The 27,076-nt window shown below is 43.1% G+C and overlaps 1 protein-coding gene across 1 annotated transcript in view; it reads right to left on the bottom strand.

Annotated features, from left to right (window-relative positions):
* Nucleotides 1–7,026: 7,026 nt before the first annotated feature.
* The window catches only part of LOC110474872 (amine oxidase [flavin-containing] A), a 34,318-nt gene continuing 14,268 nt past the window's right edge, over nt 7,027–27,076 (bottom strand). Inside the window, exons 4-15 of the mRNA XM_021538642.3 lie at nt 22,186–22,290; nt 20,845–20,936; nt 18,391–18,532; nt 16,731–16,880; nt 15,634–15,793; nt 14,281–14,377; nt 12,886–12,939; nt 11,895–11,952; nt 11,373–11,470; nt 10,113–10,224; nt 8,783–8,845; nt 7,027–8,325 (exon numbers count right to left, since the gene is read on the bottom strand). Coding sequence (XP_021394317.2) covers nt 8,170–8,325; nt 8,783–8,845; nt 10,113–10,224; nt 11,373–11,470; nt 11,895–11,952; nt 12,886–12,939; nt 14,281–14,377; nt 15,634–15,793; nt 16,731–16,880; nt 18,391–18,532; nt 20,845–20,936; nt 22,186–22,290 — 1,287 coding nt within the window. The 3' untranslated portion in view covers nt 7,027–8,169. The remainder of the gene's footprint in view (nt 8,326–8,782; nt 8,846–10,112; nt 10,225–11,372; nt 11,471–11,894; nt 11,953–12,885; nt 12,940–14,280; nt 14,378–15,633; nt 15,794–16,730; nt 16,881–18,390; nt 18,533–20,844; nt 20,937–22,185; nt 22,291–27,076) is intronic.

The following is a 27,076-nucleotide window of genomic DNA, read 5'->3' as shown; positions in this document are numbered from 1 at the left end:
CGGACTGAACAATGTTAGAGAGTAAATGTTCATGGTGATTTTTTGCTGTAATTGTGGTGAAGGCACAAGGGGTGGATTTTGTGTGAATTGCCAATTTTTGTTCTGTGTTTTAATAATGTTATTTTGATTTCTGTGTGGGGAATTTTTCTTTGGTTTTGTTGATGTGAGTGCAGGTTGTGTGATGGATGTGGATTTTAATGATAATTCTTAAGTAGTTCAATATGTGATCCACAGAAGTGAGGAGTGGAAAGTGGAGTCAATTTGACCTATCTTTCTAACTCTTTATTCAGACATCCTGGAGCATCTCAGAGGACATAACTGAAATGGTATTATTATTAATTTAGTTATTTACAAAGCTTAAATGTGCATTTCAAAGATACTGTGTCAGCCAAGGGGTTCTTCATTATTTCCATCAGTCCAGCATACAGAAAATTAATGTGGACAGATTAAGACAGAAGAAATCCATTTTGTTTAACATCTATAAAAGATACAATTGTGATTTCCCAAGAAACCAATTAGAAATCCCACACACTGTTTAGAAGAGGATAGGATATGTGTGCAAATTATTTGGCTAAATCAAGTAAAACTCAGTGTTACTTCAAGAGCTGAGGATAATTTTTTCTTCTCGTCTTGTGTAATTATACCAATTGCTCATCTGGAGCAGATCCCAAAGTGTTGGAGGGACTGATGAGTTTTGCCTTTTGGCTCAAGACAGGATAAATTCTCCCTGAGCCTGTGGAATTACCTCAGAAAAAAAAACAAAAATCCAAGAATGATAGGCCTCAGATGGTAGAACCAAAGTACAGTTTGGTATCTGCTGGAAAAAAGACCCATTTTTTCTCAGGTTGGTCCTGCTCTGTGGTGTGGGTGTGGAAGGGGGCTCCTCATCCTCATCTGCAGTTTGAAGCCATGCAGGTACTGTGGGACTTTGTCCATGCAGGAGGGATGGATGGGATTTTGAAAGTCAGTTATTGGATGGAATTTCCTTGCATCTCACTTTTCCTGCAAAGAGCACGTATTTACCCACTTACAGGACAACTCATGAGCCAAAACTCAGCTGCTTTGTGCCTCTCAGACATTCGAGGCACCTTGTTCAGCCTCCAGCTGCTGGCCCAGAAGGAGGCAGCTCTTCCAGAGCCCCAAGGGAAGCATGTCCTCAACCAGCCCTGCCCTGTGGCACAGATGATCTTTGGGTACCAAACTAGGCAGCTTCTGCCAACTGCTGATGGCAATTAGGCACTTTTTGGGGCATTGAAGAGATGCACCGGGAATGATGAGGGCTCTGTGAATTTAACACATTGCATGTTAATAGGTAGCTGCACATATTAATACACAACCGTCCTTTACTCAGGCAGGCTACAGATGAATTTGTTTATCACTGGAAACAGAGTCATGATATTCCAGTCATAATATTAGCAGAGTCTGCTAGAAAAGCCTTCAGTTAGCAGCTGAGTGCCAAGATAAGCTGTAAAAAAATACACCTGAGTAAGAGGCTTTGTAAGTTGATTTTAGTGTGCATGATTTGTACAGCCAGTAGCAATAAGCTATTCTGAAGCAAGGCTAGAAAAAGCTCAAAAAATAATTAAAAAAATAATCATAAAATAGTTTGGGTTGGTGGGGATGTAGAAAGGGGATCTTTCTAGGTCACCTGGTCCAAACCCTCTGCCATGGGCAGGGACATTTTCAACTCAACCAGGGTGCTCAGAGCCACATCCAGCCTGGCCTTGAACATTTCCAGGAATGGGTTATGTACAACTTCTCTGAGCAACCAGTTCCCTTGTTTCACCCTATATCTAATCTAAATCTACCTTCTTTTAGCATTAACCCCATTGTTCTATCACAGCAAACCCTGCTAAGAAGTCCCTTTCCAGCCCTTTTAGGTACCGCAAAGTTCTCTGAAGGTCTCCCCAGAGCCTTCTCTTCCCCAGGCTGAACAGCCCCAGCTCTCTCACTCTGTTCTTACAGGGGAGGTGCCCCAGTCCTGTCATCAGCTCAGTGACCCTCCCCTGGGCCCAATCCAGCAGGTCCATGTCTTTCCTGCTGTCAAAATACCTGTGAAACACACTCTGCTTCATCCTCTGGGGCACTACCCAGTGCCATGCTGGCTCATCCTGGTTCTCCACTCTTCCTGGCACTGCTGAAAGAGGCAAACCAAGTTGTTTTGAGTCCAAGCTGGTCTCATCCTGTGTTTTGACAGAAGGTGAGATGCTGTTTCTAATTTAAAAGCAAAAGGTATTAACTTTCTTCTAGGACTGCTTTTTTTGCTCTGTGCACAGTGAGTTTTCTGATAGCAATGTTTCTAATCTTTTCTTAGCAGAACAGTCTTAACAAAATAATCCATATCCATCCAGCTCCATTTACTCTGACATCTACAGGCTCTGTAGACTCCTTCCCACCACCCCTCCAGCTTTGTGGGGGAGAAAAATCCTCATCCAAATCTAAGGGATCCATTCATCTGACCTACAGCAGAAAGGGGCTGAGCAAGCACAGACCAGCCTCATCTGCCCAAGGGCATAATGTCACTGAACTTCAACAGCATCTTTGAGAGGGGGAGTGTCTTTGAGTCCCATTCCCCTGCAGCAGCAGAGACTCCAAGAAGCACTTGAGGAAGTGGTACCCAGCAGAAACCCCAGCCTTTGGATGATTTGGTTTGTCAAGTGGCTCTGTTTGCCCCACTGCCTGCTGGGATTTAACACTGCACTTGAATATGCTCTGGTGCTTGGCTGGCAGGGAGCAGGGGAAAGGAAACATATCAATAATTCACTGAGGCATCCTTGTCAGCCCTCAGGCTGTGCCCAATTTGCATATGCTCCAAGCTGTAAGAAAACACTTTGCACAGCAGTGTTGCATTTAGCAAAAATTACATTATAATTTCAGATGTAGAAACTTCTATTCCAGGTCTGAGGCAGGGAGGTGTCCCATTGGGCTGTGCAGTCATTATCTTAAACAATTGAAATGCATGCTTGTACTTCATCAAAATCAAGGGAAGGCATTACTCCAGCCTCTACTTGCCAATTCAGTCCAAAGTGGAGCAAGACTATTTAACTAAATTAGAAACTATATTATTTCCCAATAATTCTTTATGAGATGGAGTTTGGCCAGAGCAATTTTTCAGAATGTGCATATTTAAGCCAGCACCTCTATCCATCTCTGCAAAGCAAATTGCCCCCACAGAAACTCCTTTCTTTGAGAAGGGGAATGCCTAGGTGCATTTAGGATCTGTGCTCACACTTTTCTTGCAGCTCCTTTATGCTGCCAAGCAGGAGGCAGGACTGGAGTTGCCCTTTGGAGGAAGTTTTGCAGTGCTGGCAGGGGCTTGGTGCCTTGGCCATTTCACTGCCCTGATTTCTGCCAGGGACTGGCCAGGGCCAGGAGGCAGAGGCTGCAGGGATGGAGCTTCTCCTTGTCTGCTTCCTCCAGTGTGGCACATCAGAGCTTGGAGATGGGGGAGAACTTATGCCTAAAGCTGGGGACTTGCATCATTTTCCTTTAGTGTGCTTCTCTTCCAGAGTTCAGCAAGAAGGGTGAGCACCAGTACAGAAATTCCCAGAGAGACCTTTCTGCACACCAAAGTGTGAAACTCCTGACACATATTTTTTTGGGAGGTGATAAAATACTGCTATGAGGTAGGCCAGAAGATGACAGCCTTAATTTCAGCCTGTGCCATGCAGCTGGCTTGCTTCAGCTCAGCTGTCTGCAGCTGATGTCTGCTGACAGAAGTCATCCTCCAATGCCAGCCTCTGCCTTTTGGAATTCAGCCAGGTGTCCTGGATTTAACCAAGGTTTTGATGAAAATGATGGGGCTCAGGCTATAATCCAAGGAGTTTTCAAGTGAGTGATCTGGTCATGGAAGTCCAAATGCCAACACAAGCAATAATTACATCCTTTGTCTAATTTTCAATCTCATCTCAAGTGTCAGCTGCCCTCTTGTCCTGTGAGTGGCAAGTATATTTTATAAAGAAGAACTGTAGGAAAATACAGATGGCAAAGGGAATCTGTCTTATATTTTCTTGTGCTTGGTAAGGTTAGAGACAGTGCAAATTCATGCCCCTGTCTAATCTGGTCATTATAGGCCAGGGAACACCACATCCCTGGGACTCTGGAAAAACAGATGTGTGGCTTGAAGGCACTGCTGATCTCCTCTGGCATCCAGCAAGGTGCCAGCACCACTGCAAAAACTCCCCTCTCATCTGTAATGGGCTCTTGCTTGGGATACTTTTATACCTGCTCCTTCCTGTCCTGGGTTATTCTGTCGCTGTTATGTAAGATGAGTCAAAAAATAAAACCAAAACAAAGAGAGCAAGGAACAGGGAACAGAACCTGGAAAGCCAAGCACTACAAATAAAGAGCAGAATAGGAACTGCAGCTGGAGCCTGAAGCATTTGCTGCCAAGTGCAAGAGCTGAGTGAGAAAAGAAAAAGTTACAGTTCACTCACAAAGAGCACATTTGATTTCCCCTCCTGGATTTTCACCAAGATGAAGTTTCCTTTCTCTGTGTGTGTGTGAAAAGTGACTGTTGCAGGGGACAAAAAGCCCACAAGGAAGAGAACTGACATGTTTCACAGTAGAGGACTCTCTGGTTTGTCTGTTTTTCTGTGTTTGGAGCTGGGAGCTGAACTCTGTGCAGAGCACAAAACCAGTCCCCATCTTGACCCCAGCATAGTTCTGGCTGAGGAAAGCCCTTGCTGTCAGGCATCAGAACCTGGTCAGTGGGACGTGGGAACCAGCTGGTGGGAAAGCTGGATGTTGAGATGTGTCAGACTGTGCTGGCACATCACCCTGGCTGGTATTTTTGTTCAAATACATAATGCTAATTTTGCCAGTAGCTGGGGAGTATGTTTGATCCTAGGAAAAGAGATCAAGTACAAACCTGGGGGCTGAATCAAATATTAATTGAAAAGTATTGCTGGTGAAGGACTAGCAAAGAGACCAAGTGAAGACAGCAACCTCTTGCTTCCCCAGAATGGATTTTCACAATAGTAATAGAAAGGAAGGGACCATAAAGAACAGGTTGGAGGGGACCTTAAAGACCATCCCATTCCAATTCCCTTTGATTAAAAATGAGTTGCCTGGGGCTCCATCCAGGGAAACCTTGAATACTTCCAGGAATGGGGCATGCCCCAGTTCCCTGGGCATCCTGTCCCTCACCATTTTGAGGCTGGATGTACCTATTTGGCAACCTGGGTGTGTTTGATGTGACCTCCCCCTTGTCCCACACAAGGAGCATGACTGGAAGGCCACTGTGTCCCTGGGGGATATCCACGTTCACTGCCCCAAAACATGGAGCCCCTGCAACCTGGCACTGCTTCCTTGGGGTGGTGGCCCTTTCCCAGACCTGTCACACAGTGGTTCCCAGCCAGAGGGGTTTGTTTTGTCAGTTCCCATGCCAGGAGGTTGAGGGCTGGGCAGGTAATGAGGGAAGGAAAGCCTTGCTAGGCTGCTGGTGCTAAAAATAACCCAGTGGCTCTTCTCCTGCACCTCCTGCCCACCCAGCTCCTGCTGACCCAGCAGCCCATCCTGTTTCAGGGTCCCTGTCCCCATGGGATGGTTGATGTCACCCTTTGCAGGCAGGAGCTGCAGCCAAGGGGAGTGGGCCAGAAAGGAGGAGGGAGAGTCTCACAGGAGTGTTTTTCCATCCCCAGGGCTTGGGCAAAGCTGCTGTACTATCTGTAAGCAAACCCAGTAACGTGATTAAAAAGAGGCAGATCTTCTCATATGTATCACCCTCACTTGCTTATTTTGGACTGCCTGATCTATGTGCTCATTGGTGTTTCTTATTTCACTGCTACTATGGAGCATTATGGGTGATTTTTCTCCTTCTGCCAGTGCTTGCTCTGGTCTTTGTTTTACTTCCAGCAGCCCTTTCACCTAAGGTTTTCCCATTTCCCAAGGGTGTCAATGCAATTTAGTTCCCACACTAGTGCTGCAGGATTTGGTGTGGACCTCAGCCTCTCCCATCTCACCCTGTATTCAAAGAGGACAGAACATTTCCCACTTCTGCCAAGGGAATGCAAAGTTCTTCCTCCAAAAACTGGGGCACTGAGCACCTCTGGTTAGGGAAGGTGTCCCAAGGCATTCCCACTCCCCAGCCTGGGAGAGGGCTCTGCTTGGCCCTCAAAAGAAATAGCTGCTTCTTCCTGGTGCTTAATCCTCACAGCTTTAATATCAGCAGCAGCTCACTGGGGAGTTGTCAGTGGTAATAAACTCAGTCCCATTCTGTTTCAAAATTGTTTTAAGAAAGATGCCTGGCTGTTTAATATTTAAGCTAAATGTTTAATGTTTAAACAGGGAAATTGGTCTGATTGTCAGAAAGGGCATTAAAGCAGGATGGGAACTGGCCTATAATCTCTGACAAATGCTGCCCTTTCTCTGCACCAGCCTGGTGCCTGGGAGCTGCAGGAGTTTCAGAAATGCCAATTTTAATCAATCTCTCTCATTTCACTTGCTGCCTGCCAATCCCACAGCAGTGAGACGTGCCTTTTCCTGGGAAAGGGGCAACATTGTGCCTGGCCCTGTTTAACAGTCTGAGATGAATTCAGCTGAATTGCACTGGTATTTCAAACCCCAAACTAATTTCAAAAGAAATGTGTACGGATAAGCTGAAAAGTGAAGCTGGACAGTGTTGGCTCATGGGTGCATTGCAGATGATTTGGGGTTCCTTTTGTACGGAAGTTCTGATGTTAAGTCTAAAGTAAGCCTGAAAATGAATGGTTCTAAGTGCTACAAATGCACCTATGGATAAATTATTTTTGAACAGGTACAGGCAGTATTTTTCACGTGGTGGCAATGTCCCCCTGGGGGAAGTGTGTGGCAGTGTAGAACTGTTTCACACCACAAAAGGCTCATCAGCAGCCTGTGCTCCCTCCCTGAGGAGGCACTGTGGCTGTGCCAGGCTGCATGCACAGGATATTCCTTGTGCACAGGAATCCCTGCTCAGCAAGGGCTGGAGCTGGGGAGAGCACATTCAGCAGGGAGCCCTCGAGCCAACCAGCAATTCATGTAACTCACAAAAAAACAAGCAAGACAGAATCTGAAGAAAAGTTTATAAGAAGATCAAGGTCTCAGGACTATTGAAAGGCACATTTCACCCATGTTGAACGACAGCTGAGTTCATGGACATGTACAACACTCAAAATTCATGGCAAAAAGACCATATAATGATGGTACATTGTGAAACATACATTCCAGACTTCAGTAAAACACTAAAGTGATTATTTTTAAGTGTATCATGTACATACTAAGAGCGGAACAGGCAGATGCATCCAGTTATTGTAATTAACAAGGCAGTAATTCGAGCCTCAAATACATTTCTCCTTATTAGAAGAAGGGGCTACAGATTAGCAGCAAAATGAGGGGCAGCAAATGGACAGGGAATCAAGAAGCTGCTGCCATTTGGAAAATAACAGCCAGCACCTGCTGCATGTCAGGGGAATTCAACTTTGCTAATTTGTTTTACTGTGCTGCCACAGCACAAGGCTGGGCTGGCTGGATGCTCTCAGGGCAGGCACCCTGCAGAGCAGATGTGCACAGATGTTTCCTTGGCAGTGGGCAGGATGAAGTCCAGCCATGTCTCCTCTCTCCCTGTTCAGTGATTCGTGCTAATTACCTCCTTTCATCCAGCTCGGGGTTAAGTTTCACGTTGCGATGATTAATAATTAATCAAATGCATTTGAAAATTAATTTGGCAATTCTACCACTGATTGGCATGCTAATCTCTTCTGTGCAATGGGGACGGTAAGGGAACAATCTTGGATGTTCTGAGCTGCTGACTGAGGGGAATGCATGAGGGCATTTACTATCTTGTGTGGTAAAAAATAAAACACTGAGTGGAAACAAAAGCGTTCTCTGAGACCTCTTTGCAACTGCATTTTGCCTTGCCTGTATTAGGTAAGGTAATATATGCATGATGGTATCATTGATATTATCAAGTCCAATAAAAAAAAAAAAAGGACAAATTTGAAGAATGCCCCCACAGTTGATTTATTTCTGTTTAGCTGGTAGCAACTGCAGTAGATTCGATGCGTTAATTATGGGACGAAAAAGAAAAATCACAAGGAGAATAACTTTTGCTCCTTCAAGCTGTCCATGCCACTTGTCTCCAAAATAACACTCATCTGGTGAAAGGGGAGGAGAGGGGGTGTGCAGCTCCCACTGGGCGCGTGGTCCCCTCTAGTTTGGGATGACAAGTCCCTTTCTACAGACGAAGAGCCCGGCGGCAGCCACGGAGGTGAGACACAGGGTGCAGCTCAGCAGGCACAGCAGCCCCGGCGCCGAGGGCAGGTTCCTCTCCCAGAAGGTGCTGGGGAATGGTCGGGCTGGGACATCCTGGGGGAGAGAGGAGATGTGACTCCACAGCAGAGAGGTGGCAATTCCCCCCATGAGGCTGGGGAGGTCACAACTGTTTCCCAAGGTTGTGCAGGGAAGAAGAGTCATGGCTGTGAGATCTTTCTGCAATCCTGAACAGCCAGTGGATGGTGAAGATGGAGTTACTTGTGGCTGGGATGAGGTTCTATTTGGCTTTCAACCATGGCCTGGGGCTGGGCAGAATTAGGCTGCATTTTCAGTCTCCCAGGCTCTGAGATCAGTGTGCTTGGCTCTTAGGCATCCACACTTCAGACATGAGTGACAATATTCCTTGGACAAGTCACGAAAATTAATGCCATCAGCATGTGAGGTGGTCAAAGGCTTGCCTGGGAGCAGGGTGCACAGGAATCCCTGAAACAGGGACACACCTGACTGGGGGGTCTGTGCCTGACTGAGTGACAGTGATGCTCTGGTTTACCTTTGACTCTGGCTCTGGCATCCAAATTTCACTCTTGGAGATCTTCCCCATACTGTGCAGTACCTAGAAGAAAAAATTATTTGTACCACATGAAAAAATTATAACCCACAGTATTTCCAGTTTTGGAGAAACAGAGGAAGTCAGAGCAAGATAAAAGTCAGACATTGATAAAAGGTGTAACCACGACTAGCTGAAAGTCTGTTGAACCAGAAAATGTACAGTGATTTCTACTAGAGCTTCTCTATATATTTTGGTGGGAGGTTCTTAGGTTTGGGTTTTGTTTTGTTTTTTTTTTTTTCCTCGAGGCAGTTTGAGAAATACCAAGGGGAGGTTACAGCCATGCACTTGGGACACAAAACCTGTTAGGAGTGATGCTTCTGGGATATAGAAACATGAGAGATGAAACCCTGAGGCTTTCACAGCATAGAATTGTGGCGCCCTCCTTCACCCATTCAGGTAGTACAAAGCTCATCAAGGATTTTTCTTGAGAATAAACTGATTGTAAGAATCATGAGGATTTTTGGGGGCAAATGAATACCTCCAGAAGACAGCTCACTGTCTTTGTAGCTACCACTCACAGGCATGGAGAAAAGAGAAATTAGGTGACTTGAAACAAAGCAAGTAATAAGGATTATAAGGCACTATATGAATATGACATTCTGTCCAATGGAAGTAAAAGACTGATTTTCCTTTAAATAACAACTCTGTGGCTTTGCCATGCAGCAGTTGTAATTGTAGTGTGCACCCTTTAATGCTTTTTTCCCCTCCCTCCAGATTGTTTTAAAGGGATTTCACTGTGAGTGGGAACACAGCCCAACATGTGTCATTCTGACGAGATTTAGACATTATCAGAGCTGCACAGTACAATTCCATAAAGCTTAGCTAACAGGAGTGTCCTGTAAAAGGAGAAGCAGAAGGGATAGATCAAAAATGAGAACAATGTTCAGATTTTCAGATTTCTGCACAGGAAATAGCTGTAAGCATTTGAAATTACTTAGACTAGTTTTAAAACATGCAGTGATTAATTTGTTAGAAACTGAAGTAGTGTATCTACAAGCAGCATCAGGTTGGGGTTTTTTTTCCTGTAGACATGCAGTACATGGCATAAGTTTTATTTTAAGTCTCCGGTTCAGTCATATTCTGATTTGATTGAGATTCTTGGCTTCACCTTATTCAATAACTAATTAAGTAGGTTTAAAAAATAAAAATACTTTGATCACTTTGTTTTCTGGGATCCCTCCCTGTCAATTCTAAATCAGACTCTCCAAGCTGTATTTAATATTTTGTAGCCTTTAGATAGGGATGTTGAAAGCAGAGCAGTGGTCTGTACCTCTCTGGCTGCTCTCTCTCCTGCCTGCACAGCCCCCTCCATGTATCCACTCCACTGGGTCGCTGTCTCCGTGCCAGCAAAGTAGATTCTGTCAACAGGCTGGCGAATGATCCTTCAAAACAAGTGGAAAATGTCAGGTGACAAGTGACAGGAAGCTGATGATCCTTCTAAAAGCAATTTATGGCTTTTATAGAGTGCCTGGCTTCAGCTCTCCAGAATCCCTGCAGACCTGGGCTGAGGTGCAATAAGCTGTCCCTGCAGGACCACCTGCTTGCTTCTGCACACAAAATTCAAGATCTGAGAGAAAGAAAAACCTAAGGCACAAATCAGTGTTTCCAGTTTCCATACAAAGTAATACAGGCCTTATTTGAGTGCTGGGATAAGGGATAATCCAAACAGCCTCCAGCAATGCAGTGCAGCTGATAGACTTGTGTCTTCTGCATGGCAGCTTTGCTGTTATCCTGCCATTACAGTGGAATATGGGTGATGCTTCTGCAGTGCCAGATCACCAATATCAGCTTCTATTTGGAGGCTGGACTTGCCTGGCTGCTGAAGGCCTGGCATTCAGGGAGCTGCACTCTCCCCATATGGTCATAAAGCCAGTCCCTCAGCAGTACCAGCTGTAGGTACTGAGCTCCCTCTCCCACTGGGAATGTGCTTGCACTGGGGTGTAAGGGCTCCTATCTAATTTATCCCCATTAGGTTTTCTGTGTATGTTTGGCAGCAGCTTCCCCAGGCAGACTCCTCACCCATCACTGCCCAAGTGTTTGGATAAATGACAAGAGGAGAGGATGTACATGGGACAGCTCCTCCCCACGTGCCCTTGGCTCAGGCAGGGTGTAACCCCATGCTGGACATGCTGAGGAGCTCCTGGGCTTCTCCTGAACCTGATGCTCCACCTATATAGTCAGTGCAGACTTCATCTGTCCAAGATGTGTGTCCTCAAGGGCTTGGGGGTCACCAGAGGGATCCCTTGCAAATACTGCATAGCACAAATGACTGTAAATAATCCATATGGGAGAAGTTTTGTGGCTTTAGCAGGTCCCTTTGTGGCTGAGTTTCATTTTCTTAAAAGCCACAAGAGAAACTCTGCTCTTTACTGCAAATAGCAAGATCCTTGTTAGCTGAGGAGTAGGGGAGTGGAAAGAGGGTTGAAATTCCCCTAATATTGTAAATATGCCATAGGTGTGTTACCTAAGGAATATCATTGTACATGAGCTAAGAAATGTGAATTATAAAGCATAGCATTCTCTGTTTTACCTGCCATAGGAATGCATTATTCCTGGTGGGAAGTAGGCTGTGTAGCAGCCCCCTGAATATTGCTCCATGGCCCAATCCTTCTCTTCATAATGCACAGGCTGTGAGTTCCAACAGAGAAAACAGTGATACTGACAGAGAAATTGGAAATAAAAAACATATTTCTTTTAAAGAGGGGGATAACAGGCTAAGAATACCTGACAAAGGAGTGCCATGTCATCTGGCTAATGCTATCCATCTGCACAAAACAAATTTTTGTGCTTTTACAGAAACACCAGTCTCCCACGGGCACATGACAGGACAAATAAACACATGCACTGCCTTCTCTTTTCTTGTGCAGGGTGAGACTGGCAGTTCTTTTCTTCTTGCACTCAGTCCTCCCCTCCCCTTGGGAATATAGATTGCATGGCCCAACATTCAATTTTAGGTACACATTTTAGGTGCCAGAAACTTTGCCCTCATCATCCAGAACAAAGGAGCAACCTTATTGTACAACAGAGGCAAAACCAGGCATTAATTCCTTACTTGTAAAGCCTCTTTCATCCCCAGGGCCTTGGCATATGCCTCACTGATCTTCTTTTTCCTATATGAAAATAAAATCAGAGTCAGAAAAAAAAAGGGGTTGTGGGGAGGAACCTCTCCACTCTCATTTTTCTTATTAAAAAACCCGATCTTGCTGCAACACATTAGAAAGAAAGTTGGGTTAGGCTTTGTTTTTAAGTCAGATTTCAAGTTCTTATCTTAACATACATATTTCAAATGCTGATGCCTAAAAGTTACATTTAAAATGGACCCAGGGAATGGGAAATGAAGGTTGATTTTGGCAATGAGCTCTAAAAAAATAAATCTTTGTACAGCTATTTTAGGATGCAGAGCCAATTCATTCTCATGTTCACTGGTGTAAGACCAGAAGAAAAGCAATATAAATCAATTAAATCCCTAAAGATTTACTATAGCTGGGAATAAAATATGAGCTGAAGAATGCTGCTCAGATTCCTAAGCACAGCTCCCCTTTCACTTGCACAGTATCAAAATTCACATTTAGAAAGAACTGTTTGTTCATTTCACTGACTAATGGGGAAAGCATTATTTTATAAACACAGAAATTTAAAAATTTTATATCACCCAGTCTGAATCTGAAGGAGACCCAAAAGGAGACATGTCAGCACTGCTGTATCCCTGGATCAAAGCATCATTCAGTGGAGATGTAATCTGGGAACATGGTTGGAAAAATCTTCTGCATTCACACAGAGACCCAGAATTGGTGAATCATAGCATAGAAGAGTGGGCAGGACTAGGAAATGTAGAAATATCCATAACTGGATGAATATTAGCTTTAGTGTCTCAGCCTGTTTATGCTAAAATCTCAATTTCTGCCCCAATTTCCAGTGTTGGTAGTTGCACTGAGCATGTATAAATGTGCACATTCACTCACACATATTCACACATATTCCTGTGGGGAAGCACCCCAGAGAAACAATTTGTTTCTGAATATCTACAGCTTCTGAACTCTTACCTCTCTTCCTTGCTGAGATGGGCCAGTTTGATAGCCTTTCTGGTAAGGATGAAACTGAAAACAAAAATAAGGTATACAAACATCACCCCAGCTGATTTGCAGGCTCTTGCTTGAAATTATTCTAAAAAAGGGATTGGCAAAGCACTTTACTAGTAATGAGCTTCATGTTTCTCATCATACCTCAACATAAAATAATTAAGGTCACTCAGGTGAAAAAGCCCATGCAGGGTAACCTGCAGAGTTAACTGAAAGGGAGGGTGTGCATTGCCTATCTAGGTCTGATCCAGAAGGACTGAAATTCTGAGCTTTATTAAGCTTTTGAAGTCCAGCAGGCAGCTGCCTTGTCACTTGGTGGTAGTAAGTGATGGCAGCCTGCTGCTCTGACAGGCACTGCACAGCATCATGGATCACTCCTGCAAGAACTAAGATTAATATTTATCCATCTTGAAGGAAACATATTTGACAATTAGTTCATCTGACCCTAGTGGAGATATCCAGGGGATGAAGTATGTTCCTAAACTCTTTTAAAAAGTCAAATAAATCCATGAGGAGAAAGAAAGCTGGAAGCTGTTTGCCATATGGGCTTTGAAGGAGGCTTGCTGCTCTCAGGTCATGGAAGCTTTTAAGCCTTGAACATGGCCATAAACATGTACAGTTCAGTAGAAGTGCTGAGTTTCCCCTGACAGACACTTAAGGAGTAGTTGCCTGACATTTATATTGGCCTCTTTTGACAGTCTCACCTCAGATTGTGGTGGAAACATTGTAAAGATTGTTTGTTCATTTGGTTTCAGCTATTTTAAAAGCCAGTCAATGCTGCCATGTATTTTCCCACCAGTTTGTCCAACTGTAATATTTTTACTTGTCATTTTCTACAGAATCTTGATTTTTTTTTTTTTCACCGCACAGCTGCCTCCCTGCTCCAGCAGCTGATGTTCCTTGTCCTGCCTCAGCTTGTGGGGAGAGGAGACAAATAAAGATTTCTTGGACAATTGCACTGTCATTTTGGACCAGGCACTAAACATAAAAGCCCAGCATAAGCCAAATACATAAGCTCAAACAGAGAGGTAAGGGAGGGATTTATTTCTAAATCTACTCCAGAACAAAAATCCAAATGTGAACTGAATGCTTAAAAAAGACTGCTGAATTCACCAACTCCTTCCCTACTACATCCTTGGTGTCTGGGATCCTGAGGTTGTTTGTAGCAGAACCTTACTCAAATGGTTTATATGGACTAGAGAGGCACAAGAGGCTTGGCAGAGTGCAGTCCTCCATCTGTGCAAACTGTGAAAAGTGGGAAACACTGATGTAACCTGGTCATTTCCCCTCTCCCTCCTGCTCCCACTAACTCTTACAAGAAGAAATACACATCTGTGAGTATGGGCTAGCAGCTTTTACCCCATAATGGCAGGGAAAGTTCCATCAGGCTTTGTGTCATCTATGGTTATTCCAACTGGAGACTCTTCATCCTCAATGATGAAAGAACCACAATAACCTAAGGGGAAAGAAACCCCAAGATGATTGTTAGAGAAACTTGTTGATAATCACTGTTTCTGCTAGTAATGAGCAAGGAAAAATTATCCATAAAAGGAATTATACAGTATTTCTGTTATTACCAATAACACCTGCATGTCTGAAGTGTCTCTGTAACAGTTTCTCTTTTCTCTCTGACTCTGGGAAACGTGTACATAGACTTGTAAAAGTCTTTAAAATTCCATTGAAACAAGGAATTTCTGTGGATTGCTGCAAGACCCTTTGGCTTTCTATTTTGGGGAGAATAAACATTAAAAATAAATGGATCTAGTCAGAATTATGGTGATTCATTCCACGAGTAACTTTGATCAAAACAAAACCCAGTGTAATTATATCTGGTCACTGCAGGCTCAAATCTATAATATTTTGATTTTGCTGGTGATAAGATTGTTAGGAATGGTGTTCCATAACAGTAATGCAGCAGAAGCATGGGCTGTCTAATCTAGGATCACATCAGGACATGTTTCAGATGAACATGCAAAAAATCTCATCTAGAGGACACACCTGACTGTACTCCTGCCTAAACTCAATGCCCAGTTTATGCCCTGAAACATGCAAAAATTATATTACTTTGATAAGGAATTATTCTTACCACTCTCAATATTGTTAGGAAGAAAGGGAAACTCATCTGTTCATACAAATAGTTCTGAAAATAGTATCAGTTAAAGCTGAGAAAAACAAGATATTACAGCATGGAAAAAAAATATCTTCAACTAAACAAAAAGCTAACCTACTTTTCCCAGTCCTCTGAGGCATCAAGTCTGCAGAACAGAAGATTAAAATCAGGGAAAGGTCTTGCTTACACCTTAAGCTCTACTTGTCATCTGCTGTAAATTCTCTTTGGTTGACCTAACTGTCCCTGCAGGAGAAGAAGGAAGCTGATGCTGCAGGGAAACTGATGCTTCTGTGCTCTGCAGGTTTCAGCAAAGTTTTTCCAGGGAAACATTGCTTGTTCTCTTGGTCATCCCACCTCAGCCACCTGCTGTGAGATTTGGGATCCAGTTTGGGTCTGGATTCATCTTTGGGACAAGGCATGCACTCAAGCTGAGAGAAGGATTTCTCCTTTCTGAGGCGCTTTACTTGTCACTTTTCTGTATGTTTGATTTTGGGGTTTTGCACATTTAACCCTCCCTTGGATTTATTCTTTGACTGTTAGAAAGCAGAACTTCAAAATTTGCACAGTTTAGAGTTCCCAAGTCTTCCAATTTCCCCACCTACCCTTCCTCCTCCAGAAGGCTTCCCTGTAGTACATCATGGTTTTTATGACACTCCCCATAGGCAAACGCTGAATTAACTGGTTTCTGTTTGGTGGCAGCTCTGGTTTGTAATGAATCTTTGTTGTCAGGATTGGAGGGATGGCGCTGATCACGTACTTGCCCTGAAATGCAGAACAAAGTCAGCACAAGGCACTGCCTCCCCAGAGCTCATCCCACAGGACATGTTTGAAAGACATTCTTAATAGCTGCTAACAGCTTTCCCACTCCTGACCCTGCTAGGTGCCTTTCCCACACACAGATTTCCACGTGACAAAAGTAATTCTGCCATTTCAGAAGAAAGGAGCTGGAAAAAACAGACCAGGGTTGAAACTTGGCTAGAGACAGGTGGGAAATGGGACAAGACACATCCTATGGCCTGGTAAAACTGCCTTTGTCATCTCCAGGAAAATATGACCCACATTTGTCCCAGTTATAAGATGCTAAAAAATCACATTTGTGCACATTCACAGGATGATTACTTCAGGATATCAGGATAAGGAATACTAATGGTGATTCCAGCTTTCCTGAACATGCTCCATCCCTCTCGCAGGACCTGGGTCTGATTGGAGCAGTGCAGGAGTCTGTAGGGTGACCCTATATCACAACACTGCTGCTGGTGCCACTGCAGGTCATTGGGTGCTGATGGAGCATTTCAAAGCACCACAGTACAGAGGCAAAATCTTACTAAAGGTGTTTGAAATGTCTTTTTTTTTTTTTTTTTTTTTTTCCCTGTGCTGCAAACCACAAACTTAGACACAAACAAGAAGGTTATTTTTCCTTCCTTTGAAGTGGTCTCAATGCAGAACTAAAACGTAAAAATATATAAAGATATAGAAAGTTAAGGCAGAGAAGTCAGAGAAATGACAGAAACCAAGTGGCAGAACACCAGGAAGAGAGCCAGTCATAAATAAATCTGTAAAGCAGGTTCCATGGAGTGTCAGCATAGTCCAAGAAGCAGACACACACAAATGGGTACATCCTGATTACTGCTGGCTAAGAGATACAGCAGATATATTCCCCTACTAAATGCATACTCTACTTTTATTCTGATTGAATTACCTCATATATCTCATGGTTTAAAGTCTCCACGAGGACATCACCACCTGTCTGATCGATACTGATCACAGGTCTCTCCAGTTTAACTCTGCCTTTGAGGCGTTCCATTATTTTCTCTGATATCTGACCGGAACCCCCTTTAAACTTCCTCTCCTGAAACAACAAAGAGGAAAGAAACACAGACAAAAATATCAACAGCATTAATCACAATGACATTGAATATGACTTCTGCTCACCATCACAAAATTGCAGGCCAAATCTTCAAGTCCTAAGGGTTCATAAAGACACAGGCTTTCAGAAGAGCTAGGGCATAAACCTGAGCTCAGTGGTGATTACTGACTAAACCATTTTTGCAATGGCTTCCCTAATGACCTGGCTTAAAGACTCTTTGAGCCTAGAGAACATGCACATATAATGCAGGCTTTCTAGCAAAAATAAACATATCACTTCATTCAAAACGTGTTCTGAGTATTTTACCCACCATGGTGCCACCAAAACCCTCAAGTGTGACAAAGAAATCAGCTGTACAGTGAAATACTGTGCCAGCCCAGAAGCAACATCTTTAACTGAGTCTGGTCTCAAGGTAATGAGCTTTCTCCCTGTGTCTTCCTGGGAAGACACAAAGACAGTGCTGCCAGGAAAAAAGCACAATCTGTGACACACATTTACTTGTAATGTCCATGCAGAGAATCAGGGGAAGCACTAAAACTTCTTTCATCTACTAGCCACCAGCGGGAGGTAGAGCTGCTCACTTTTATCTGTAAGATGCTGGTACTGGCAGGGAGGAAAGGATCCATAAAGTTTTGTGCTGAAAGACTGAAATGGCTGCCCAAGCAGGTTTTATAAGGCTTGGAAGGGCCACTAAGACAGAAATCCTTAGTGCTTTTGCCTAACTAAAATTGATTAGGGTGAGAGAAGAAGGAAGCATGATAGGAACAAAGACAGCTTTTCCCATCCAGCTGCAAAGAAAAGGAAGTGCTCTTCCCAGGTAGCTTTCCCTTCTCCACATGTTTCATTTAGCTATGAGTATCTTGGCATTAATTTCATTTTTAGTTCTTGCTGCAACATCTAGCAGCTGCTAATGTGGGACAGCAAACGTGACTGAGGGGCTCCTGAGGAGGAGTCAGGTCTGTCTTCTACCACAGGACAGCATCAGCACTGCTTACATCCTTCCTGACACATGGTTGTCTATTCTTACCACAATGGACAGATGTTGATGGAAACTGTTGCCATGTGAGCTGACCCAAGAAGGAAGGGCCTTTTGCTATTTACTTCCAATTCCTGCTTAATTAGAGGACTCAACACCAAAGAAACATCCACTTTTCACTCTGAAGTACACTTGTTCTGAACCCTTGTAAATATTCATATGTGCCAAATAACCCATAGAAAATAAATTGGTAAAGAAGCAACACAACTGCAACAACAGTACTGTGCTGAAGTGAATGCAGAAAACCCCCAATTGTTTAAATAGTCCCAATTTATTCCACATCTTAGCTAATGAAATCCTTCATTAAACAGAGTTAGTTGACAGGGCTGAGAGCACGTTTCTCTCTTGTGCCACAGGCACTCATCTTTTCATTAATTGTAGGATTTTGATGGGTACAACAATGCACTTGCTCGTAACAGCTTCAAGAGAGGAGGAAGGAAATGAGATATGTTGTACCTGGCCCCCATTGGTGATAGAGAAGATCCTGAATGTGCCCCCACACTGCCTCACATACCACAGGAACCAGAGGGCAGAGACTTGGTGAGGCTCAGACGTGACGTTGACGTTCACAAAGACCGTGGCGAAGTCTCTGACAGCTCTGTGTGAGACACAGGACCAGGAAAAGGCTGTGAGAAAAAGATGACTTCCTGACTGCTTTCAGGATTTTATTTGTCAAACTAAACAAGGGCTGATTTCCCAAAGTCATAAAAGTCAAGTTGATTAATATTTGTTTAATTTTTCAGTACGTAGTGAGTCTGTTTAAATAGGTTTCTACCAGCACCTCCTTACCTCCCAAAGTATTTACCCATTTAGTTTGAAATCCCACTGATTTTCACCTTAGTTAAATAGTTTCCCAGCTGCTATTCATTTCATCAGAATAAATATTTTTCTCAGCAGAAGAACATTTTTTTTGTAATCTATCAGTGAAACCTTTCTGCATTTCTCATGGGGAGCTCATTGGGCACATCAGTTCCAGGGTCTGGTGGGTCCTGAGGGACGGAGCAGCCACACAGCTTCGACACTCCTCACCTGCCATGTAACACTGCTGCACTGAGCTTTGGTGAAATCAAGAACCAGACTTGGTAAATAACCCAGACAGAGAAACCAAATTGGCAATCATTACCATAAAAATAAGGAAAGGGTCACCTGTCTACCACAGTACATCCTCTGAAATAAAGAGCGAAACAGCTGCAGCAACAGAGGATCTGGCTATCCACATTTCTTGCATTTGTGGCCACAGATTTGTAAGAAAATGGGGATAGCTTTGCAAAGAAGGTAAAAGGACTTTGACTTCAGTGAAACTTCACGAAACAACATGAATTTAGAATCATCTGATAAAGGAAGGAACTTTGCAAGTTATTTGGGCTAAAATATGTAACTTACAAACTTTTATAACCTCATTTTCCCAAGTATGAAGTCCATTTACCCCTATTTCACTAGCCTGGATATGAAAACAACCTGTGACAATTCTGAGAGCACCAAGACACTAAAGAGCTGCAGCAGGTTCAGGACTAAGAAATGTGAAAAAAGTCTCTGGATCAGTAGATGTTGATCTGTGACATGGGGCAAACAAATCTTTTGTAATCTTGGCCCTGAGTCATACAGAAAATGCTGTGGTAGAGCTTTTCTGTTTAGGCACAGTTTCTTAACTGTGTGTAGAAAAATGTGGCTTGGCTTAAAGATCTAAAATGGGTTTTTCTGAGTTTTTGAATGCATTTCAGCTAAGCACATCCATTAAAACTGGATGCTTTACTGACAACATTGGCAGTAGAAGCTGCCCAGCAGAGAAGTCTGTTAAAGGAGGGATCACTACAAACCCAGTCCTGCTTATGCTCCACCAGCTCCATGGCTAAAAGCAGCAGTAAAAACTAGAAGAGGAAGAGTCAGTGCACTTGCAAAAGCAGTTCAAACTAACCAAGTCTGCAGGCAAAAGGCTCATAAAACTAATAGCAAAGAAAAGTCCAATGCCACAGGGAGCCTGAGCAAGTCCAATGGCTGTACAGCATATCCCATGGAGCTGGAGCAAGACCTAAGCCATAAAAATGATCTTCAAATTGAGAGGTTTGGTCAGGAAGCTGCAGGCACAGCACTAAACTGCAGTCAGAATGAAAGAGGAAACAGAGCAGAGACACAAAATAAAAGACATTGAATAGGAGGGAGGAGAGCATTAAAGAACAGCACAGGGGCTGGCACAGCAAGCAGGGACACGAGTGCTCATAAGAGCACATTTCTCTTTGCCTTACAAAGAGAAATTATTGAAAAGATTGAAAAGAGAAAGGAAAGAAAGAGACTTTCCAGTTGTTATCACCTCAATGTATTGAACATTTTTCCTTTTTTAATTTGAACAGTGCAGTCCCTCACAGAAAACACACTGGTCATTTTATAGATGATACAAGGCCTTGAGCCCTCTTCCTACCACCTATTGTGGATGTTCTTTTTGATCTGTTACTCACAGACAAAGAGGATTTGTGGAATGATGCAAAGGTGAAGGGCAGCCTTGGCTGCAGTGGCCAGGAGACTGGAGTGGAGTTTAAGGTCCTGAGAGGAGTTCAGCACACAGCAGAACTGCAGCCCTGGAATTTGTAAGGGCAGATTTCATCCTCCCCGAGGGCCTGAATGTCAGTGACTCGTGGGAAGCTTCACTGGGAGGCAAAGAGCCACAGGAGAGCTGGCTGGAGTTCAATGAGGCAATGGTTTGAAGTGAGAGGATGGTGGGAAGAGCCCACACCACCACTGCTGTGCAGGGACCTGCTGAGGCAAACCCCAGGCTCCCCCAGCACCTTTGATGTCACCTGCCAGCCAAGCAAAGCTCGTCTCAAACAACTCCTGACCTGTACTCAGCTGTACACCTGCCAAAAAGCCACTAGCATTCCACAGCTGGAATTTCAAAGCAGGAAAAGAGCTACTTACTTGGTCCAGCAAATCTTATTTATCAGCTCTTTCATGGTCATTTTGTCCCATTCTTCAGCATGTGGAGCATCCCATGGTGCATCAACAGGAATCTGGAGACACAGGTGAAATATCCAAGAAATTATTCAGTATTTCACCATTGCCAGCTGTGTTAGATGGTAGCGCAGACTTAACAACTTATGTTGGCCGAGAGTTACTTTTGTCCTCTGCAAGTGGATATAAACTCGGAACAAATTCACTAAATGGAATAGTTTCCATTCACACCTTTGGGCATGAATTGTACCACGACCACCAAATCTGTCTTTGGCTGACCAGTGAACCATATCTTTGTGTTGGGTCTCCTCTAACTTTCACTTTTCCAGAAGCAATTCCAATTTAGTTGTTTTGGTGTCCTCTAAAATAGAGGGGAAAGTTGTTTTTCCAGTCAGTTCCAAGATGCATATCCAAGGGCCTCTATGTCCCTCTGCTAATTGCAGAATAATAAAAAATGTCTAGATACTTTTGAAATACTTTAGGCAGTTAAATTCTTAATAATAATTCTTTGTATGTAAGTAACATGATGTGGAGGATACTACCATATCCCTAATTATTTTAAAAATGTAATATTGACCAAAAAAAAATGTGTAGTATAACATAAATTTAATTCTGCAAAACCACATATAAAACCAGTGGAATTTGCAGGAGCACAGTGAATTATACTTGAAGATTCTGATAAGATGAAGCCCTTGGTTTGTTGCTAGATTTTATGGAAACTGATGAACATTTGAAAGAGAGCATAATGCTCCAGGGGCTGCATTTGTACTGCTTATGTTTTGAACTGTAAAAATAAAGTCACGGTGAAGTCAAATTCGAGTCCAGCTTAAGCAGCTACCAAAAAAAAAAAAAAAAAAAAAAAAAAAAAAAAAAAAAAAAAAAAAAAAAAAAAAATGCTGTCATGAGGGAAGGGGAAAAAAACCCCTTCTAATCTCCCAGCTCATGGAATATTTTTTCCTGTCATGAGAAAATACTTACACTGTGTTCAACCTCATTTTTTCATATATCTTAGACACCTCCAGATCTTTTTGTCTTCTCATAGAATGATAGAATAGTTTGGGTTGGAAGGGGCCTTTACAAGTCATCTTGTCCCTGGCCCTCTCAGTGAGGAAAACCTATTATTTCTGACAATATAGAAATTTTCTGATGGATGCTTCCCTTCTGTTTTGTTTTGTTGTTGAGGGTTTTTTTTTTTTGTTTGTTTGTTTACATTAAAGAAGTAATAAAAAACCCTGCCAGAAACAAAACAAAAACAAACTTGATTTATTTATGGAGCATTGTAGAAAACACAGAATTTTGACAACCTACTTCTTTTCCCATCTTGTCCATGGTTCTCCAGAAGTTATTGTAATCCAGATAAACAAAGGGATTCCATGATGAAGGGGAAATATCCATGATATTTTGTGACTTTCCCTGAAAAGCACATAAAAACACAAGGAACTGATATACAACAGAGCAGATCTCCATTACTCAAGAACACAAAATTCTCAGAGTCATCACGTTTGGCCTTTTCCCCCAAAAGACCTGGCTGGGTTTTTTTTTTTGGTTTTTTGTTTGCTTGTGTTTTTGGGGTTTTTTTGTGGGTTTTTTTGTTTGTTTGTTTGTTTGTGTTTTTGGCTTTTTTTTGGAGGGGGTGTTTGGTGGTTTTGGGGGTTTTTTTTTGGTTTTTTTTTGTTTGTTTGTATGTTTGTTTGTTGTTGTTTTTTTTTTTTTTTTTTCCCTGCATATGAATGCAAGCAATGGAATACATGTTGCTAAGTAGAAGGGATAAAACCAGCTGGACTGGTTTTAAAAAGGACAATAACACCTTTTTATATTTTATGTTCTGAAAGGGTGGGGAGGAGTATATTTCTTCTGAGCAGGTTGTCAAATTCTGGGCTCATGGGCAAAGAGGTAATATTCCTTGCTCCTCAGCATCCTTCATTATTACATTTAAATGAATCTACTATTTGCCTGCTGCTGCAATGTGCATCCTGAAATTTGTGTGGGTCTAAAATGGAATGCATTTCAAACTATTTAAGCACCTTTATGGTACACCTCACTTTCAAAGCAAACATACCTCTTTATTATTCCATGGAAGAACCCTAGCCTATAAAAAATATCTGAACAGGAAGCTTTTAGCTGCAGGAAGAAAAATATTGTACACTTGCAAAAACGGTGTCAGTACTTACAATGTGTGTGACACAGAGTTGCAGCAGTGGCTGACACTGTTATAATCTGAAACTATTTCAGATAATCCTGTAATATCACGATAAGAGAAACAATCTAGCAGCAGCTGCTTCTTTGTGATAGCTTTAATCTGAAAGAGGACAGGATGAGCAGGTAATATTTTCTCTTGTTAATTTGCTTTGAACCTTCCCCCACCGAAGTCAGTGGTGATTTTCTGATCACACCTCTCTGTTCTCTGCCCTTCCAGCTGTGTCAGATTTTTGTGTGAGGATGCAGGTGTGAGAACCCCAGGCTTGGTCTGGGGTCTCATGTGGTGGTAAAGTCTCTCCTCCAACCCGTGCTTCCAAAGAAAGGCTCAGCAGCCTCTTGCTGTTCGGTCTCAAGGCAGTTTATTGTGAGTTATCTAAAATATTTTCTTCTCGGGCTGTGGCTACTTGGTCAGCAGCCCAGGCAGAAGCTCACACACACCCTGACACCCTCACTGCTGTCTTCTCTCTCCCCACCCAGGGCTGCTGCTATCTTTTATATGATATATTACATATTACATGTTTATAGTTTTCCCCCAATACCTACTACCTATATTACAAAGTGCTTTTCTACTCTAAACCAATCTGTGAGTGCCAACATCACCAAGAACATGGAGGTAAGGAAAAAGAAGGAGGAAGAACAGGATCAGCCCACTTTCCTCCATCTTAGAACTTCTGATCCCCATGTACAAAGTAAAAACCCCCCTGTACAAAGTAAAAACCCCCCTGTACAATACTAAAAAAAATTTCCCCTCTGTTTTGTAACTACTTCTACTATACTATCTAACCCTTTGTGACTGCTTGTTCCACCTCCAAAGTTGGTAACTCATTCCATGGCTCAAACTCAAAATCACAGCTGTTTCCAGCTGCCTGCCAGGATCTAAAAATGCTCCTGACCAAGGCCTGGAACCTCTAAAAATGTCTGAGAAACATTTTGAGTTCCAACATGCAGGGAACACTCTGACCATGACAGGCAGGAGCTGTGGTGCTAAAGCACTTTGCAACCTGCTTTTCAGTGCCATGGAGCCCGTGCCAGCCCATCACACCTGGCAGGTGGAGGTCACAGACAAGAGAGAGGCTGCAGTGCTTCAAATGCAGGAAATGGGGACCCAGGGACACGAAGCAGGAGCCAAATATGCCTTCCTCACACTTGCTAAAAGAGAAATTATTCATCTTCTCCACTGATGATTGTGTGTTCGTGTGTAAATACATACGGGTTTCTGATATTCTGCAGAACCTTTTTCTCTGCAAAGATCATAACAAAGGTAAAGGCTGCAAGGTGAAACTCAGAGATCACAGTGAGCTTTCAGACTTGGCAACAGCAGTAAAATACTGAAATTCCTACACTTTGGTGAACTTTTGTCAGCTCCAGGATAGGTGCAGTAAGGGAGCACAGCAAGCCCTGGCTGACACTGCCTGGTCCTGTCTCCTCTGGAGCCCATCAGGTCTCTCTGTGCTGTTCCTCCTCATCATCTTCAGTGAGGGCAGCAGCAAAGCCACTCTCCTGTTCCATCCAGACTCAACAATTTCTGCTCTGGGCCAAGCAAAGCACCAGCTAGTTCAGCCTGAGATCCACAAGTTTAAGGTTTTAAGGTTTTTTGGGGTTTTTTTGTTTGGGTTTTTGTTTGGTTTTGTTTTTTGTTTTGTTTTGTTTTGGGGTTTTTTTTTTTGTAATTCCAGCAAATGTTGTGCTTTCAAGTCACCAGGAAGTGGTTGGTTACCTCTGATTTCTAGGTATGTAATCTCAATCTTGTGTACCACATACTTTTTACTCTCTTTTATCCCTATTTTGTTTTTTTCAGACTTAGACTGAAGGAAAGTGGCAGTGGGGTTGCTGCTCCAGACTTCTGCAGATGCACACCTGCATGCAACACATTTCTGCCAGAGCAAGAGCAGAGTAAATGCTGCTGTGAGCTCCCAGCAGGGAATCCTCCAAATGACACTGGCTCCTCCTTTCCCTTGAGGACAATTTCTCACTGCCAGGCTGCTGCACTGTGTTCAGCCACAGAAAAGAGGGCCAAACAGTGCATGCAAAGGGATATACTGCATCCTACAGCTTTTACTCTCACAAACTAATGCTGTATCAAACTAGGAAATACAGATACCAAGCAGTAGCACACTATTAATAATTTTATTCTTATTGCACAACATTTTGCTTTTCTAGAAGATCATCAAACAATGCTTCTCAAAATTCATTTGTTGCTAGTCTTTTTTTTTCTGGTTGGGAACACAGGTGCCATCCACATTCCTTCCTTGACATGCTTTAACCCCAATAATTCTGCCCTTCAGCAGAGATGGGGTGCAGGTCTATCAGCCACCTAAATCAGGGTGAGGAGAAGTTATTACTGCTGTTCTGTCCTGTTGATACTGCAGGGGGGCAAAGGGAAAAGATAAGCCTGTTCTAATCAGGAGTAGCAGCAAAAGGTTCCCAGTTTTTCACAGGTGAGTGAAAATCTCTTTTCAAAAGTCTTTCTGATAAGTCACTGTGTTTGTACAGAGTTATGTAACTTGCAAACAGCTCTCCTTAGCTTACTTAGCTTAAAATATTTTTGGTCAATGGCATAGCCCAGGGAGATCAATGGGAACACATGTTTTATTCCCTGAGAACTACAAAATGCCAACTGACAATTTAAAAAGTCTAAAGTTGTGTTACTGCTCTCTTCTGCATGCAAAACACCCAAAACTTCAGTGAGACTGGAGTCAGGAAAAGCTGGAAAAATACAAGAGTGCTAACAGACCTGGAAGAGAATAAGACTGAATTCAGAGAGGCTGAAAGAGTTCACAGACACAGTGACCCTTGTGTGGTGGGGCTGTACCTATCAGAGATGGGATCAGAGGAAACCCAAATCTAGCAAATTCCAGGAAAGAAATTCCCATTTCCCATCAGGCAGCATGAGCCCGACAGCCTTTTAGACACATCAGTCTCCAACTTTCTCTCTGGCTCAAGTATTTCCACAGCAGGGAGTAAATCCAGCCTGAGTGAGCTGGGCTGGTAAGTTATTAATTTGGTTTTAATATTGTCTCCCTGCTAGGCAGAAGAGCTCTGGCTGCAAGTTTCACAGAGGAGCTCACTGCAAACATGGGAGGTCTTGCAATATTCAATTTTTAAACAGATTTGTAGTGTTCTGGATGTATCATTTTCAGAACTACTGTTTTCTTAACTGAAAGGCAAATAACCTACTGGCTTAGCTCCCATGCTACACGGCTGCCTGGCTGACCCACTGGGTTTATCTAACTCTTTTTTTCATTTCCTGCTGTGTCAAGTGGTTTCCTGCAGACCTCAGATCTGAGTCCTGCTGCCTGCTTGGATTAGTTACCCCACACCAACCCAAAGAAAACAAGATCCTCAAGCACCATCCCTCAGTGCTTAGAGAGAAGGAAGTGAGAGATGAGCTCTGCCAGGTCCCTTCCCGGCCCAGGGCTGTGTTGGGGCTTGTAGCCAAAACTACAGGAATTAACCCCAAGCTGTAACACCACCCCAAGAGGAGCAGACAATTTTTATCATAATTAAGAAAGGCAAGCTGCAAGTTTGTGGTGATGTCTTAATCACAGACCTACCTGCTGCACCCTGAGCTCTTAATCTCAAGGCAGGATGAAGGAAAGAAAGACTAGAGGGCTAATCTGAAGCACTGGATAGAAATCCTCATATTTTGTCAAGTGTTCCCTCCCTCTGAAAATCATAATTCTTTATTAAGTAATATTATATACCCTGGAGCTGTGTGCTGCTGCCAGATACTCAGCACACACATGAAAAGGTTCACACCACACCAAGGCCCAATGCCTTCACTTTCTAGGGTCTCCTACTAAAAAGGTGAAACCAGCACAGAGCTTCAAAGAGCTCTGTTAAAACAAACAAAAAAAAAGCTGTCTGTCAGTATGTTGGAAAGGATGGATAGCCCAGCCTTCCCTACACCAGCACACCTGCCCTTTCTCAGTCCAGAACCATTCTTGCTGAGATATGGGACAGTAGCCACAGAGAAATTTAGCTGGAAAGAGGGCCTATA

This window comes from Lonchura striata, chromosome 2 (genome assembly GCF_046129695.1).
Source record: "Lonchura striata isolate bLonStr1 chromosome 2, bLonStr1.mat, whole genome shotgun sequence".
NCBI classification, from domain to species: domain Eukaryota; kingdom Metazoa; phylum Chordata; class Aves; order Passeriformes; family Estrildidae; genus Lonchura; species Lonchura striata.
Note: the sequence above shows the minus strand (reverse complement) of the source record. Positions and strands in the feature narration are given on the sequence as shown.